Source organism: Notothenia coriiceps, unplaced genomic scaffold (assembly GCF_000735185.1).
Source record: "Notothenia coriiceps isolate Sejong01 unplaced genomic scaffold, NC01 NC01_scaffold00037244, whole genome shotgun sequence".
NCBI lineage: Eukaryota > Metazoa > Chordata > Actinopteri > Perciformes > Nototheniidae > Notothenia > Notothenia coriiceps.
Genome location: NW_011369945.1, coordinates 3,433,066 through 3,448,585, shown reverse-complemented (window position 1 = coordinate 3,448,585; position 15,520 = coordinate 3,433,066). Strand labels below are relative to the sequence as shown.

General features: G+C 41.3%; 1 protein-coding gene across 1 annotated transcript; it reads right to left on the bottom strand.

The window, feature by feature from the left end:
- Positions 1 to 2,549: 2,549 nt before the first annotated feature.
- Positions 2,550 to 10,120, bottom strand: lfng (LFNG O-fucosylpeptide 3-beta-N-acetylglucosaminyltransferase). Its single transcript, XM_010793277.1, has 8 exons — positions 9,617 to 10,120; positions 5,807 to 5,855; positions 5,495 to 5,597; positions 5,259 to 5,412; positions 5,067 to 5,152; positions 4,584 to 4,749; positions 4,387 to 4,472; positions 2,550 to 4,114 (listed from the first exon to the last, which is right to left on the bottom strand). The coding sequence occupies exons 1-8, from the start codon at positions 10,013 to 10,015 to the stop codon at positions 4,048 to 4,050; spliced, it is 1,110 nt and encodes a 369-aa protein (XP_010791579.1). The 5' UTR covers positions 10,016 to 10,120; the 3' UTR covers positions 2,550 to 4,047.
- Positions 10,121 to 15,520: the final 5,400 nt, after the last annotated feature.

Below are 15,520 nucleotides of genomic sequence, written 5' to 3'. Positions count from 1 at the left end.
TTCAGTCTCCAGACATATTTCACCAGAGCTCACTGACATTTAGCAGGATTGATGGATGTCTGCAGTTGGGTGTTTATGTTCTTATAGTCCCCCACCTGTTCACCACACCATTCATATGCAAAACAGCATTACTCAAATTATTGCACTGCACAAACGACAGGCCCGTGGAGACGTTGAGAAATGCTTTCTATCAGCATACTGACTTGTTATTTAAAGATAATTAAATCTGATAATTAGACTGAAATTATGCAATTTACATCGGAAGAACTACTCAAATTCATTGCTTAAATGAAAGTAATATTATCTCATAGAAATTATATAATTGTGGAGCTAATGCAACATCTCCCACCCCCTTCTGTCACTTATGTGCGAAGCATCCTACTCTTTCCTTCTACTATGCTAACGTTGCAGTATATGGTTACTATTACTTAACAAACAAACAAACATATCTAAAAAAACACAACTGAAATGACTGCTTATTGACATAAGAGCTGCCGAAACAGAGATTTGATAAAGATTCTAACTCTAAATATAAAGCAACAGTGAGCACCTGGTTAGCTTAGCTTAGCTTAGCCTAGCACGAGCACTCTAAACAGGGGGAAATGGCTAGACTGGCTCTGGCCAATGGTAAGAAAGTATGCCTATAAGACTAAAGATCACTAATTAACATATCATAATTATTTCAAAAGTAAACAAAGCACATTTCAAGTCTTACATCGGGGTTTGTTCTGCTGCTTGAAGGGCAATGCAAAGAACAATACAATTAAAAACATTGTGCACTTCTATTTAAGTAGCAATACTAGTAAGATATTGACTTTACTATCACTACTGATGCTTTCATCACACGTCCACATGAATAGTTCCCCTTCCTGTCAAAGTTCTGTCCTCTGTCCAACTGTCTCCCTGTTTGAGGCTGAACACTTGGCCAACTTGGGGCATAAATTAAAATGCAAATAGCGTACACTTAAAGGCTCAGTCTGACTGTATTTATTATTCTTCAACTATTGGTATGGGAACAGACATAAGTGCAAAGCAAACATTGAGGAAAGATAAACAGGGGGAAATCACCAAAGTACAGTAATCACATAACGACTCATTTAAAGTTGTACACAGATGTGACTGGTATGTTTGAAGAAGGGATTACGTATAAACTGGAGGAAATGGTTTAAGGCTCATTTAAATCTTTATCTACTTACTATTTTTACTTTTATCGCACGTGCACCACTACAAAAATGTTAAATATAAGTGTCAGTTTTGAGAGTCTGATCTTGAAAAGATTAAAGACAGATTAGTTTACACTCTTATGATTTGTTATGTAAGTAAAAACCTTTTCTCCTAAAGGATAGGATCAGAGTGCCGCATATCCGATTACTGTTTGCACTTTCACAGCTTGCCAGTTTAATAATACAAGTGTTTCATGCTTAAGCCACAAGCCCTCTTTTCCCAGGGTGTAGTGCCAAAGGAGACATCTCCCGCTTCTTTTTCTTCTTATTATTAACAAGCTGAGTAAGACTGATCAAGCGTTTGCCACTCATAAAAGGCTATAGCTACCAATCAGACTGCTTTGAATGTCTTGTTTCATGCAATGTGTCATTTAGAACTTCTGCGCAGATTTATGGAAATGTTTTGAGTCAACAGTGAGAAAACAGGGTGCAGAGGACTGTTTGAACATGAGATTTAGACACATAAAAGGCTTCAGTTTTTCCCACTATACATCTCTGCAAGGCAAAGCTGTGATTATGGTTTGTGGTGAGGATGTTTGCTCCGTGTAATTTGTCTCCCATGGAAGCCTTTGGAGATGGAGTCTGTGCTCTGAGTCTGCTAGAGTTCATTTGTGCTTATGCAGAATGATTTTTTACTTTATGCTGATAATTAATCATAATTTCCACGTTTTCTGTGTTCTTGCAAGAACTCGGGCAGAGTACAAATCTATATCCTGTGAGGCAGCTTTTTTAGACAAAAAGAAAAGTACCCCTTAATGCCATGAGAGCAGTTTTTCCTAAGTTGTGCAAAAGGATACTCCAATACAAGTAACGTCCATCTAGTGTAACATGTTGATATATTATAGATTAGGATTGATCCATTAATAGTTTAGTAATCTTTGTACTGGTAGCTGTCGGCTGTGGAGCTATCATGACCTATTATTGACTGCTTTTAACTAAACTCTATGTTAACAATAGCTGGTGTTTAAAATAGATATTATACATCCTAATCAGGGAACCCCATGAAACTTCCCCAGTTGATTGTTTACATTAGGACTATTCTTTTTTAAAGAAATTACAAGTCTTCTTAAATGTCGTGTTCTGATATGCAAATGCAGAATCATCTAATGCCAACTCGAGAAATCTGCAGATGCAAATAGACAAAGTGTAGTATAAGAAACAATCTGTACTCTGGATGTTTCCTTTCCCTAGTCTAAAATAAGAACTGTTATGGAGACAATCTCTCAAAATTGACCGGTGTTTTGATGTTGATGGGGATATTCTTGCCCGTAATTGTTGCCTTAAATGTCTCATCTTGAACTGGAAATAAAAACATGACCAAATATGTAAAGTTTCTCAGTGGTTATGCACTTTTATTCAAAGTTTCAGGTCCCACCTTGGGTCCCATGGTAGTTAATACCAGGATCAGCTCATAATCCCTGAGAAGCCAGTGTTGGGAATGAACCTTTCAAAGCCTCCAGATACTGGAGAATAAACACCACATTCATTTAGCACAGTTCAAAAAAATCACGTCAGGGTCATTAAAAGCATTATGTAAACCACAAAGGGGAAATTACATTTTTTTTTAAACATTTTACAATTACTACTAATTTAAACAGTACACAATACTGTAATCAAAATGTACAATGTGACCCAATATGGGTGAGAGAAGACACAGAGGGAACACCTCCATGTGAAAACACTCATGTTGCTCCTGTAAAGTCGTCACCTCGCAGGCCTCAACAGTAACATGTGTAGATAAATAATATTATTTTGTTATTAATAACAGAAAAGCTCACCAGTCTTTCGTGCAAACTGTTACAGACTGTGGCTCGGATTACATGTGGTTATTATTTAGGTTTAGCCAATGTTTGGAAGTGATTTTAGCTTTTTTGGGTCATCCAAGCTAGAATTCACTCCTCTTTCTTCATTGTTGAGCCTTTGAGGTAAGTGTCTTTTCAGGAGCAAACATCAGCTCATTTGAAACTCAGCTGTGCAATTATTAAACAAAAAAAAACATCCCAAAGCAATTTAAAATATCAAAATCTCTTTCCCCTCATTAATTTCCCTGATTGTAACAAATGCAAGGAGTTTTTTTTAAATAGATATAAATGAATAGATAGAGATTTTGACAGGTTATTTGTGAATTGTGTTAGTATGGACACAAATCTGAGGCATGTCAATAAAAGGACGTAAATTAAGTTACCAAAAAAATATCAAAAAGGGAAAAGTGCTTTGTCCTGATATACCTCAGATTAGGTCACTGAACGACGCATTTGGAATATCTGCCTACTGCCAGCTCAGTTTATGAAAGAAATAACACTGTCAACTTAAAAGCACCAAAAAAATCTTCATATTAGAGCGTTTGTCCGGAGTCAAAGTTAAAGATCTAAACAAAAATGCCTGAAAAAAGCCCAAAAGTATACAAGCAAAGACCTATATGGCTTTGCATTTTTTCAAGCTAAAAACAGACAAAGTGTTAATGAAAGCTGGCAAAAAGGCTCGCATATAATGGCAATACATTCTATGAGAATCGCAGATACATTTACAAGCAACATATACATCACAAAGCTCAACTGATTGCCTGCAAAGCTAAACGCTGAAAGCAACTTCCTGTCTAGAGCTGGGGTCCTGCTCCAGAACATTATGGGGCAAGGTCCTGGCTCCGGACAGGAAGGGAAAGTCCCAAGGCGGGCCGCACAGCAGCCCAGTTAAACTAATAAAGACCGCACGAAACTGCAGTAACAATACAGCAGCCGCGCGGTCTAATACGAAACACTGGTCCCCACGAGCCTTTCAGATACCGAGGCACGACGGGGACGAGGATGAGAAAGGAGCGGTCGCCCTAAAAGGCAACCTGAGGGGGACACCACGGGGTGTCTGGGTACAGGAGGCAGTGCACAGACTTGAACCTGCAACACACAGATACAAAGTATGGAGTTAGATTTGTTGAGAGGTGAAGTGGAGGATAAATCTGTACTGAAAAACTGTGACTTTATTTAAATGTATTACGTCAACAGATTTAACATAACTGTAATATAACATAAGGTATTAGGTTCAACGTAATAGTATTGCTTTTAACTAACCTAATACATTTATGTGAAATGTGTTGACATAATACATTGAATGAACAATAATTTCAGCTTGTTAAGTGTGTTTAATTATATGTAGAACAATCTCTCACCTTGATGGATCCTCCTCCACAGGGAAAGCTCCTTTCAGATTAATGATATTACTTTTGTTTTCAAACATCCCATAACTGAGGGTGATCTGGAAGAAAAAATACAGGGAGAAATGAGCATCATGTAAAAGAAACACAAAAGACTCTGATAAGAAAAAAGACATAAAAAAGGTTGTTTTTTAAAAACATGAGGCTCTCACCTGTTTGTGTATCTCAGATCTTGACACCTGTTGCAGGTTCTCCAGGTGGGAGTGGAACAGGCTGCTGCGGGTCAGAGGGACCCCCAGGACCGACTCGATGATGTAGCCCACGGTGCAGTCGTCGGGCAGGCGGATCTTCTCTGCTGTGTTCATGAAGTGACCGCCACTGAAGACACAAAAACAAACAAGAAACTCAGGTTAGATGGGACATTAAGGCATTTGTTTAGCATTTACTTCATAAAAAGTCTGCATTCACATGATTTCAGGCAGACCGCAAACAGGAGCGCGGCACTTGTTGAAATTATCAAACTTAACTTCTTGTTGAATTGAACAGAGTTTCTTATTTTTTGCGGAAATCAAGTTGACTTTTTACACTCCTGTCATCCATTTCAATGATGATGGGTTTGCCGTTTACCGCCTGCATGATTTCCATGTGAATGCAGCATAAGGTACAAATGTTTTTATTTTAATTCTGTTTCTCACCTGGCCCATGGGCTCATCTTCAGCGCCAGACCCCGGCTCACACAGAAGCCGGCTCCTCCAGTAGCAAACCAGAAGTTGACTGGTTTCTATAAAGGACAGAGAAAAGTTTGTCAGTATATAGAAATAATCTAACAAATAAGAGGCATGTTCTTGAAAATATTTTTGCACCAGTTATAAGAATCTTGCACGTACCATCTTATTGTCCCCCAGCCTCTCTGTGGCCTCGATGGGCCGGTCCAGGCTGGGTTTACCGATGTACATGTCCTGGGTGTGGGGGAACTGGGACAGTTGCTTCACCAGAGTCCTCACATTCACATAGTTGTCGTCATCTACGTGACAGAACCACCTAAGAAAAATAAGAACTGTTAGAACCTGATATGTTCATACTATTGAGTTATCATCATAGAAATAAATATTAAGGTACTTACTTTTTCCCCGACTCTATGAACTTGTCATATTCCACCGCCATCTTGCAAGACAGCGCCTGTCGACTATGAGCTGCAGAGCAGTTGGTGTTGATGGCGTGACTCCCTGTGGCAAGGAAAAAGAAGAAGCTTTATTAGTTAAAGATAAATCCATCAATGGAGGCTCTTTGTAATTTAATAGCATAATTTAGTGGAAAAACTCGAGCTGAATTTATTATTTTAAAAATAGGTTTCTCATAAATTCAGAGTTCCTCTGTCCAATGAAACCATGTGCATCTCTGTTCCCAACATGAAATATTCCCTTGTAAAACTTACCAATTTTCTTTTTAAGATCCTCATCCTCTCCATCCGTGAAGATGTATGTCTGTAAGCAAACAAAGTGAGAACACAGATCAGTAAACTTCTTCGTTAAATCCACAAAATCCTAACGACTTTGGATGATCATGTGAGGCAGCCACACGATCACATTGAACATTGTGTCCAAAAAAATACCTTCTTCCTCATATCCAGCCCGGTGTGATTAGCATCAATCAACATGCCTTTTATGCAGTGGAAAACACATTGAGTTAAACAAGCCCATGCTCTAATAAAGACCTTTTGTCCTGCATTTCACTCTCTCCATGGCAACTATGCTGCTGCCCCGAAGCATCCCAGACATAGAACAAAGGAGGAGGCAGACTGTCCGCCCCCACACACCCCATTCATGTATCCCATCCCCCGGCTGAGCCCCTTGGCTCTGCTGGACCTGCTGCCGGGCTTCAGTGTGTTGAATGCAGCTCAAACAGAAGCATAATGTAGATAAACCACAACACAGAGCTCACTGCTGTATGACTGAAAGACTCAGGAATCCCTCCACGAGGCTGCAGGCGCTTGTTAAATGTAGCAGTTACTCGTAAAGGAGGTAACAACAAAGGGCATCTTACAGGGAGACTCTTTAAAAAGAAGCTTTTTATGATACCTCAGTGAGCAGGTGCAAGCTGGTGAATGGTGATGATGAAAGCTTTGTAACCGTCAGCGGTGTGTTTACTCTTCACCTGAGGTGAGGCAGCACCTGCGCAACATCACGCCACCTTATCTGCGCCACGTGCCTCTACACGCCGGGTCGTGGTGCCTTATCCCTCCAGATAAGAGCCCTTTTTGTCAACTATTAACCCACATTCCTGCAAGACCGCCACCCTGCTGCCGAGCAACTGCCAATTGTGATCTGCATCCAGAAACCGGCCTTTGATGTTGCTTCAATAGAAAAGAGAAATCTTTTTAGTCCAGTTTTTTATTTTTCTGAACACTTTGTGGATAAAACTCTGAGCAGATGTTGCTCGATGCTGAAGCCATGAGCCGGTATTTGTTTAAGGAAGGGTGGTGGTTCCACTGGTGGAGGGATCAGAGGCTGGCGCTGTTTGCTTTAAAGTCCGCTGAATATACAGCCTAATCACTGAGGCAGCTGCCAGAGCTGCCAGGGCACTGACAGAAAGAGGGGTGGCGGTGGTGGTGTGGGGGGGGGGGGCTGGGAATCTCACTGCTGATTAGTAAATCCAAAGCCGTGTGTGGCCATCCACCCCCCCTTCACCCCCTATCCTCCCTCCCTTCTCCGGGCTACATACACGGCCAGAGCCCGTTGAATAGAACAATGCTTTGAGTTTTCATGCTGGGTAAAGTCTCCACTGGGTAAATTCTAAATATGTTTGCCAGCATTTGCATACAGCTGCAGGAGTTAACTAAAGAGAACCCCCCCTTCCCGGGAAGATTTTTTTTTGTTCTGTCCTTGGTCCTTAACTGAAACATAAAAGAACAGTTACTTACATGGAATACTAATTCATGTAAAAAAAAAAAAGACAGAAAAGAAAAGTTGGCTGTGTGTGAAGTAGAGATAAGAGGCGAGGGGGCACGGGGTGAGGAGATGAGAGCAAATATAAGGGGGGGTGGGGGGCCTGCACTCCTGACCGCAGGAAGGCCTGGCACGGCCCTGTGTGAGCTGATGGTGGTGCCTGCCTGGCTGGCTGCCTCCAGCTCGGGAAGGAAGGGCATCGGGCTCCCCTCCCTCCATCAACCACCTCCACCCTGGCTCCTTCCCCCTTCTATCCCAAAGATTCAAAGCATTTTCAGCTCCCCCCCCCCTCAGAAGACATATATTAAATACCAGGCTGTCTTCTTTAATGACACCCAGCCTCTTTCTGAACACTTGTGAAGCCATTCCAACAACATCGCCAAGTGTTTTATTTTCTAAATTCTTAAAGCGCTCTTTGTTTGAAAGTTAGCTAATTACTGCTAAGAGAGGAATGCATGGCACACTGAGAAGATGACAGCTGCAAAACTGAAATAAAGCTCTGATAAAAGAAATGTGCCAGTTTCACAAATCAAATTACTATACTCTCTTGCTAGAGGAAACTCTGATCCATGTTCTTCTTTTGGGTTATGCGCCCTGGACTCAGAACAAAGCTATATTGTTCAAGGGGTGATAAATAGAAAACAGGAAGGGGTTCTATAATAGATTATACAATGACGTGTGATGAAAGACTTTCTGTCTCCAAACGAATGATGCAGAGATAAATTGGGTCTGGCATTTAATAACCATAGGGTAACCTTTTACATGACACTAACTGGTTGGATTAACAAAAATGCTATTTATGCTCTCAATGAGCTCAAAGATTAAGAAGGCCACAGGCATTATTGTGTCAAGACAGCTATCTCAAAGATAATCTTCCCTGTCTGTTCTCATGTAAACAGCAGCAGATAGTGTCTCCCTCTGCATACGAGTGAAGAGATTTGATCACAAAGTAACAGTAAATAAAAAAGTCTTCTAAATTGCTGTTTGCAGAAATAATGCTTTTGTCCCTTTTGTACTAAAGTGATCCAAACTCCACAGATGTCCCATCAGCTGAGCGTGAGAATCCACCCTGAATATCAATGATGGCCATATGTACATTGTGGGAACTGGGAGCATCATATGGCTGGCATTAAGGCCGTCCTTTGTTCTGTCTCTCCTGACCACCTGGCACCCTTCCTCCAGGAACTCCCTCTTGCATTGTGGGATTCAGTCTGTCCTTTTTGTGTGCGCAGCAACACACCAGCTGCTTGCCTATAAGCCCTGCTGCTGACTCTGTCGGATGGGCTAACTTACATCATGCAATACAGTGATTAGCACCAATTAGCACCATCAGCTATCGCCTAAGCAGATGTTTTGGGCCATGGTTTGGACATTAACAGGAGCTGTGCAGGTGATTATTTCTGGGCTAAGTGGTTGTGACAGCCTATCATCATTACAATGTTACTGCCACTAAACGCAGATGAAAGCTCCCTCCACACATTACTGATGCTTAAGATAAAGAGAGTTTTTTACAGAAACCCCTGGCGTGACAGCACCTCAGGCAAATTAAGTAGACTTCTGATAAAAGCACATGTGACACCCATAGGTGCAGGATACAATCAGAATGAATAGCCGTTTCCTCCTCCCCTTTGAAGAAGCTTGGTACTCAAGGACACATTTTCACACTCAGCGTGCAGCATAAACTTGCCTATAGATGCACCCCTTTGTCCCAGTCAGGCATCCCCTTTAACGAAGCCCCCCAGTTTTCCCATCCCTCCAGCAAGCTTGACCCAGAGTCAGCTCCCACGTTCCCATGGAGAGAGGGGAGACAAGGGGCTGGGAAAGCTTTTCTTTCCCCTTCAGAAAGACGCTTTGTTAGTGCTGGAAGGGGGACAGCGCTGGAGTCGGTGCTGTGAAGCACCCATTGCACCGAGGGCCTTCACAAGGACACCCAGAAAGAGGAGGGATAATAGAGAGTGGGGAGAGAGGGGGGCTGAGAGAGGGAGTCCTGGAACTGCTCCCTTCACTCTCAGGGACATCACTCAGAGGATAATAAAAAGTGACAGAGCCCAAGAAACTCAGCATGGTTAACAGGGGCTGTGAGTCTATTTCACTGTCATCTGGTGACAATTCAATGGGCAACAATGCAGCACATAGGCAGCCATCAAACAAACATCACCTGCATGTGAACATTGTTCATCTTTGCAGCAACAATGACATCTGCCCACAACAACAAGCACACCACTGCTTCACATAATCTATATTCCAACTTGAACAGAATAAAACTTGCATTACATAATATTGTTGCACTTATTCTTTACCTGTGGTATGTTTCTTGAGATCCAGGTGTCCAGGAGCAGATTCAGCCTGGACTGGTGGAACTTCTTGGTGGTCTTCACAGCGATGAATATGTCATCAGCGCTAATGTCCTCAGCTGGAGGCGCCTCAGCGGACGCTGAGCGCGCGGGCTTCTCCACGTCCCTCCGACTCCGGGTCAGTTTGGTGAAGTACGCCGAGAATCCTTTCTTAGTTTGGGCGTCCTGCTCTTTTTCCCGAGCGGCATCCTGGAGAAGAGAGCGGGTTCCAGCATCTTCTCCCTTCGCCCCCTCATCCTCCACCTGGACCCGGAGATGCTGCACCGCCAGCAGCAGCAGCAGCATGCACAGACAGGCTGTGCTGGCTACAGTTATAGCGGTCTTCTTTCCGTTATTTTTAAACATTATTAAACTTAAAAAAGGCTATAACTATGACGCGGAATCCTCAATGCAAAGTCCATATGGTTTATTTAATAAAATAGAAAAAAGTGAACGACAGGTCCGTCAGCGTGCTTGGCTGAGTGAAGATTAAGTAAATTGGTTCCAGGGAAGATATATAAGCTTCCATGCAGGCCACGCCTCCTGGGCGGTCCTTGAATGCAGCATGCCAGGCAGCGACATGGCAATGGGGCGTGGCTATAGTTGTGTGTGTGTGTGTGTGTGTGTGTGTGTGTGTGTGTGTGTGTGTGTGTGTGTGTGTGTGTGTGTGTGTGTGTGTGTGTGTGTGTGTGTGTGTGTGTGTGTGTTGCAGAGTTCACTTAGGTTTGCTTTTAAGAGATAATACGAGTGAACGATTGACACAAAGTAGACACATCTGCAGGTGGTTACAGGAAAAATGTGTTTCGAAACCCCCCTGGAAGATAAAACTGCACCTTTGAGCACATATCCTAAAGTGTTATTTGTATAAGCAAACGTTCTTTTTACATTGTTACCATTATGTCTATTTCTGTACAATTAGTTTGAGAGTAACAAAAAACAGAGTCACATTTGTTGTAGGCCTATGTGCGCACTTACTTGGACTAAAAGCTGATTCTGATATAAATTTGCAGTCAGATTTAGGAAATTTTTCCCGAGGTGAAGCTATTTGAATTCAGCCGGGTGTTCACCACAGAAACTGGCTCCATTGTTCCTCACTGACCTTGAGAGGACTCTAAACAGTTGGCTGCTTCTGAACACTTGTTATTCAAATTCTGGCTCTCACAACTGAGTGCCGTCTGCTGCTTGGAGTCCGACCAAAAGACTTGAGAGTCCATTTATACCAACATGCAGCTGGTGAAGCCTCAATAACCTCATGGCGCCCAGCAACCGCTACATTTGGACAGTTTGTATCAAACAAATGTCTGGTTAAACAGAGGTCTTTAACTTCGTTGCAAAACAAAACCCTTCAAGCTGTTAAATGCCCATAAGACATTTAACAATACCAAAAGTATGGAGAAAAACCCTTTAAGTCTAATGCAAAGGCAGCTGAAAACCCAGAGGATTTTGGCATCAATCCAGATATATAGGGTATTTGGGATAAAATCCCTAAAAGTCAATGTTGTTCTTTAAAGTATACGCAGTAATGTCTGTAATAAATTGTAATTAAAACACATCCCGCATCTCAAATCCTCTGCATTTATTGGCACAGATATATTTAACAAATTTAGCAGGAGAAAAAATTGCTTTTTTCCACTGCAGGTGTTTCTTTCTTTTAAATTCTGGGACACCCTGTACATAAGTTACCTCTCTGCTTTGCTACTCCTGACAAGGTCTTTTGTTCACTTTTTCAAAGTGTGCATAGAAACGCAGTTAAAGGCAAAGTGTAAGAAACCAGGCAGAGGGGGCTGTCTCTCTGGCCTCAATTCTTCTCCGATCAACCACCTCTTTCTGCAGGGGCTTGCAGGGCATTCGTCCCACCTCGGAAACTCTTTCTGGTTCTTTTAAGGGCTTGTAAAAACAATTGTTAGTGAAAGAGTAAAGTTCTCCAGTTGAATTAGATCCAATCTCCCCCTCTGTTCTGTTTCTTTCAGCCTTTTACTTATTCCAAGGACACAGATAGAAAAACGCTTTCTTGTCCCCCCCCCACACAATCTAACATTACTGCTGGATTCCAGTGAGATTAAATCCAGCTTCTTCAGAGGAGCCCACTTCCTCACCATAGTGCCCACAAACCCACAAATAAACACCACAGTGTGCTTGATTTTCTTCAGCATGATTAAGGACATGCTTCATATCAGCATGGTGGGGGATCTGAGGACGGCAAAGTCAAATGTAAGCATTGCTATTTTTAGTTCCTATAAAGAAGATTAGATACAGGTAAAGAATCCCAGAATGCAATGTAGCCAGAGTGTCACAACATTTCACAATCTGTCCACAAAGCTCCATTTCATTCACTGATAAAAACCACAAAAAAGAAAAGCACATGTGTCTGTAAGATGCCAGCCATAACGTGATACTCTGCACAGTGTATATATATCCAACATGGAAGAAATTATCTTTCTTTTAACTCAGAATGTTCTATTGTTTTTCAGTCCGTTTAACATTCCTCCTTTGATGTTTCTGCTTTTTGAAGAAGCTTTTGTTCATCAGTAACTGGTTCAAATATAGATTTAAACAGTTGCAGTCTTTCACAATATAATCTGAAATGCTGCTGTGCATCAAAGAGTCTTATATTATACCTCCAACACCATGAAAACCATATTCTTAAAGCAGCTGATCATTCAGATTAACAAATGTGGATCTCCTTTTTCATTTAAATTAGAAATTAGAGCACATTTTTTCATCAATTTATTATCAATCTAAAAATATTTTTGTTTCAGTGTAAAAACTCTCCAGGGTCTCTTCTTTGTTGTTGTGTGAAGCGAACACGCACGGTGAATTATTTGTATGTTTCCCTAATACATTGTAAGATAATCATGGTGGTTCCTCTTCATCTTCCTAATGAAAACAACACGATGAAGGTCAGGATCATTTTAATCATGAACAAATTGAATGACTCCACTGACTGCCCTCTGAGGATCGGTGGATGAGAACCGGGCGGAGGGATCAATCTTCGGTTCTGTTTATTTTCACACCATGGAAACTCTGGCTCTGATTGGATTACAGGTCACACCAGAAGTGAGAGTCAGGGGACCGAGCGGCTTCAGTTTCCTCCTCATGCAACATTAGAGGAAACTCTCAAAGGACCAAAGGTTGAGAAGGATTCAGCTGCTCCAGAGGCAAATAAATACTTCCCATGTTATTGATCTGCAGAGAGAGTTCCCATACGTTTGTGGTGCTATAGGTAAACACCATTAAATGGTAAAAAATAAATAAGTTGAGACAAGATTGTTAATGCTTGGGATTACAAATGATAATGCAAAAGACTTCATAATTGTTCTTTCTCTGTAAAGTATCAAAACTGGCAATATTTTTATTATATGCTATGAGGGAGGAAAAGTATACTGCAAAGATACATTTAAATAAAAGTTCTGTATTAAAAACGTCACTTTATTGGACATGTGTATGACAATGATGAGCTTAAATGACTTAAACTATCAAAATAAAGTGCTTGTAGCTAAGAAATAAAAAATAAATAAAATGGCCCCAGTGAGTGTTTAATCTAATTTTTTATTATTACTAATGCATTTATGTGTAAATAGCATTTTACTGTTGTATGATGGCGATGAAGAGACTTATACCTTTTTACATTTTTTTGTTTTGTTTGATTTATTATAACACATCATATAATATCAGTTTATCATGTGTTTTGTGTAATATGTTACGTACAATATATATTTCTTATTTCTTATGTTACTTCTGTTATTCTTTTTTTTGTAAAGCAGCTTGACTATTGAACTGTAATTGATCAACCAGCTGCAGGGGTCCGGTTACATGCTGGCATGCCTGGACATGTTGAACATCATTTCTGCTGTTAAATGATAGGATAATAAGACCCATAAACCATTTTTCACTTATAATTGTTTCTGAGCTTCTGAGAAATATAAGCTTTATTAAATCAAATTCTTTGTTTTCACAACTTTCACAGACTTTTCTACACCATACAAGACCACTTATTGTTACTGGAAACAAGATATTCACTGGAGACCCTTCAGGTTTATATTTCCACTAAGAGCTCAATAAACTCAGGGGAACTCTAAAAGCTGCTGACAACTTTGAGTTATTTCCATATCATAATGTCAATTTAAAGAGGAATGTGGTGCTTGAATCTTAAACAAATCCTGTGAAAAAGTTCCTTGTGTTTGAGTAAATGGCCATTTTCTCCTCCAACATACAGTCCCTTTTTGTTTGTGGCTACCTTGCTGGGATGCACTACGGGAGGTTGAGCGCACAAAGAAAAGAGTCATTGAGGTACTTTGAATTGTTTGTCGTGGTGCTCTCTCATCAGGCCTTTTCTCATTTAAATGCGTAAAACATGTGAACCAACGCAGAGGCGGTGTGATTTGTTTTTCTCTGAAATCGCAGGACATTGTAATGTAAAGAGTTAGTTGTCCCATGTCAGAAACATGACTTCTGAAGGATGTATCCGTAGCGATACTCCAAATCTATTGGCTAAATAAACAAGCTAAGCGCTCTGAGGCGATGCGAGGAGAAAGATATGACTCTAGACATCCAATGAAAACAGGAAACTCACGGCTGGTGGTTGATGTCCTATTTTAAAGTGCACCCCCTCATAATAATTGTTCCCTTTCCACTTTCTTCTCCATAACCAGGCGAACACGAGCTATTTGCATAACTGTTCAGACCTGCTCATCACCCCCTGCTCCTGCCTGCCCTACTTCCACTCTGTCAGCCTAATGCTTCCCAGCACTCTCTCTTTTGTGCCTTTCTCTTGTTGCTCTGGGAACTTATAGTGATCGACACATTCAATTGGGAGGTCTCTAGTCTAGTCTAGTCTAGTCTAGTCTCCAAACAGATATGCTTGTAGTGTGAAGGCAAATGATTAGATTGCCATGGTCTCCTTTCTTGTTGTCCTTTTTCTCACCAGCGTTACATGCAGAGGGCTTTATGCTGGAACATGAAGAGCTACAGAGATATGATCTGTATGTATTATACAGAGGAAGAATAGGGCTGTGGGATCGGATACTGTGAAAATGACAGAGCACTCTGAAGTGTCAGACTCTCACGGGACGGCAGGCTGAGTGGAGCTGCGAGAGAGAGAGAGGGATGAGGATGCGTTTTTGCAAATGCATCCTACAGGTTCACAGGAGAACAACTAACAACGCCTGCAGAGCGGAATTAGGCACATTTCCATTATTAATACAAATCCAGAAACGATCAATTAAATATTGGCTACATCTAAAAGAAAGTGACCCCCACTCCTACCACCACAAAGCCCTGCAGCATCAAGAGATGAACAAGGGGAAGAGTCCCCTCTCTCAGCTGGTCCTGACACTCTGTTCACAAACCGGTTCAAACTGTGATCAGGGCCAGGCTGAGCCCACATCTATTAGAGTCAACCAAATTATAACAAAACACACAAAAAACTACCTCACTTATTGGAAAACTAAATCCCAAACACAAAGTAAAATGCAATGCTATCTGGCCCTAAAAAGACAGTACACTGTGGCAACCTACCTGACCACAGTGACTGATGTTAAACACAGGAAGTTGTTGACAAAGTACAGACTGAGTGCTCACAGCCTGGCCTTAGAAAAAGTCAGGTACAAGAAAACATGGCTGCCAAAAGAGGAGCGATCATGCCAACAGTTTGGAGGAACTGCTCTGGAGACAGAGCAGCACAATGCCCAACTTTTGAACTGGTACGGAAACTATTCTTCCCAAAACTCAATCATAAGCATCCTCAAATATTTAAAAATGAAAATGAAAAACTAAAAATACTTCTCTGGGAATATAAAGAGAGCTGCATTGTGGCAGGACAGTTTGTCTCTGCCTGCCACCGTCTGAGGGAACCGGAATGAGCAGATACAC

Bases quoted from the DNA above. Each gene is read 5' to 3' on its own strand.
- lfng (XM_010793277.1), bottom strand. From the start codon at position 10,015: ATGTTTAAAAATAACGGAAAGAAGACCGCTATAACTGTAGCCAGCACA. The intron at 5,153-5,258 runs GTACGTGCAAGA...TGTCCTTTATAG, and splicing joins GGCTGGGGGACAATAAGATG to AAACCAGTCAACTTCTGGTT. The intron at 4,750-5,066 runs GTGAGAAACAGA...TTGTGTCTTCAG, and splicing joins AAGATGAGCCCATGGGCCAG to TGGCGGTCACTTCATGAACA.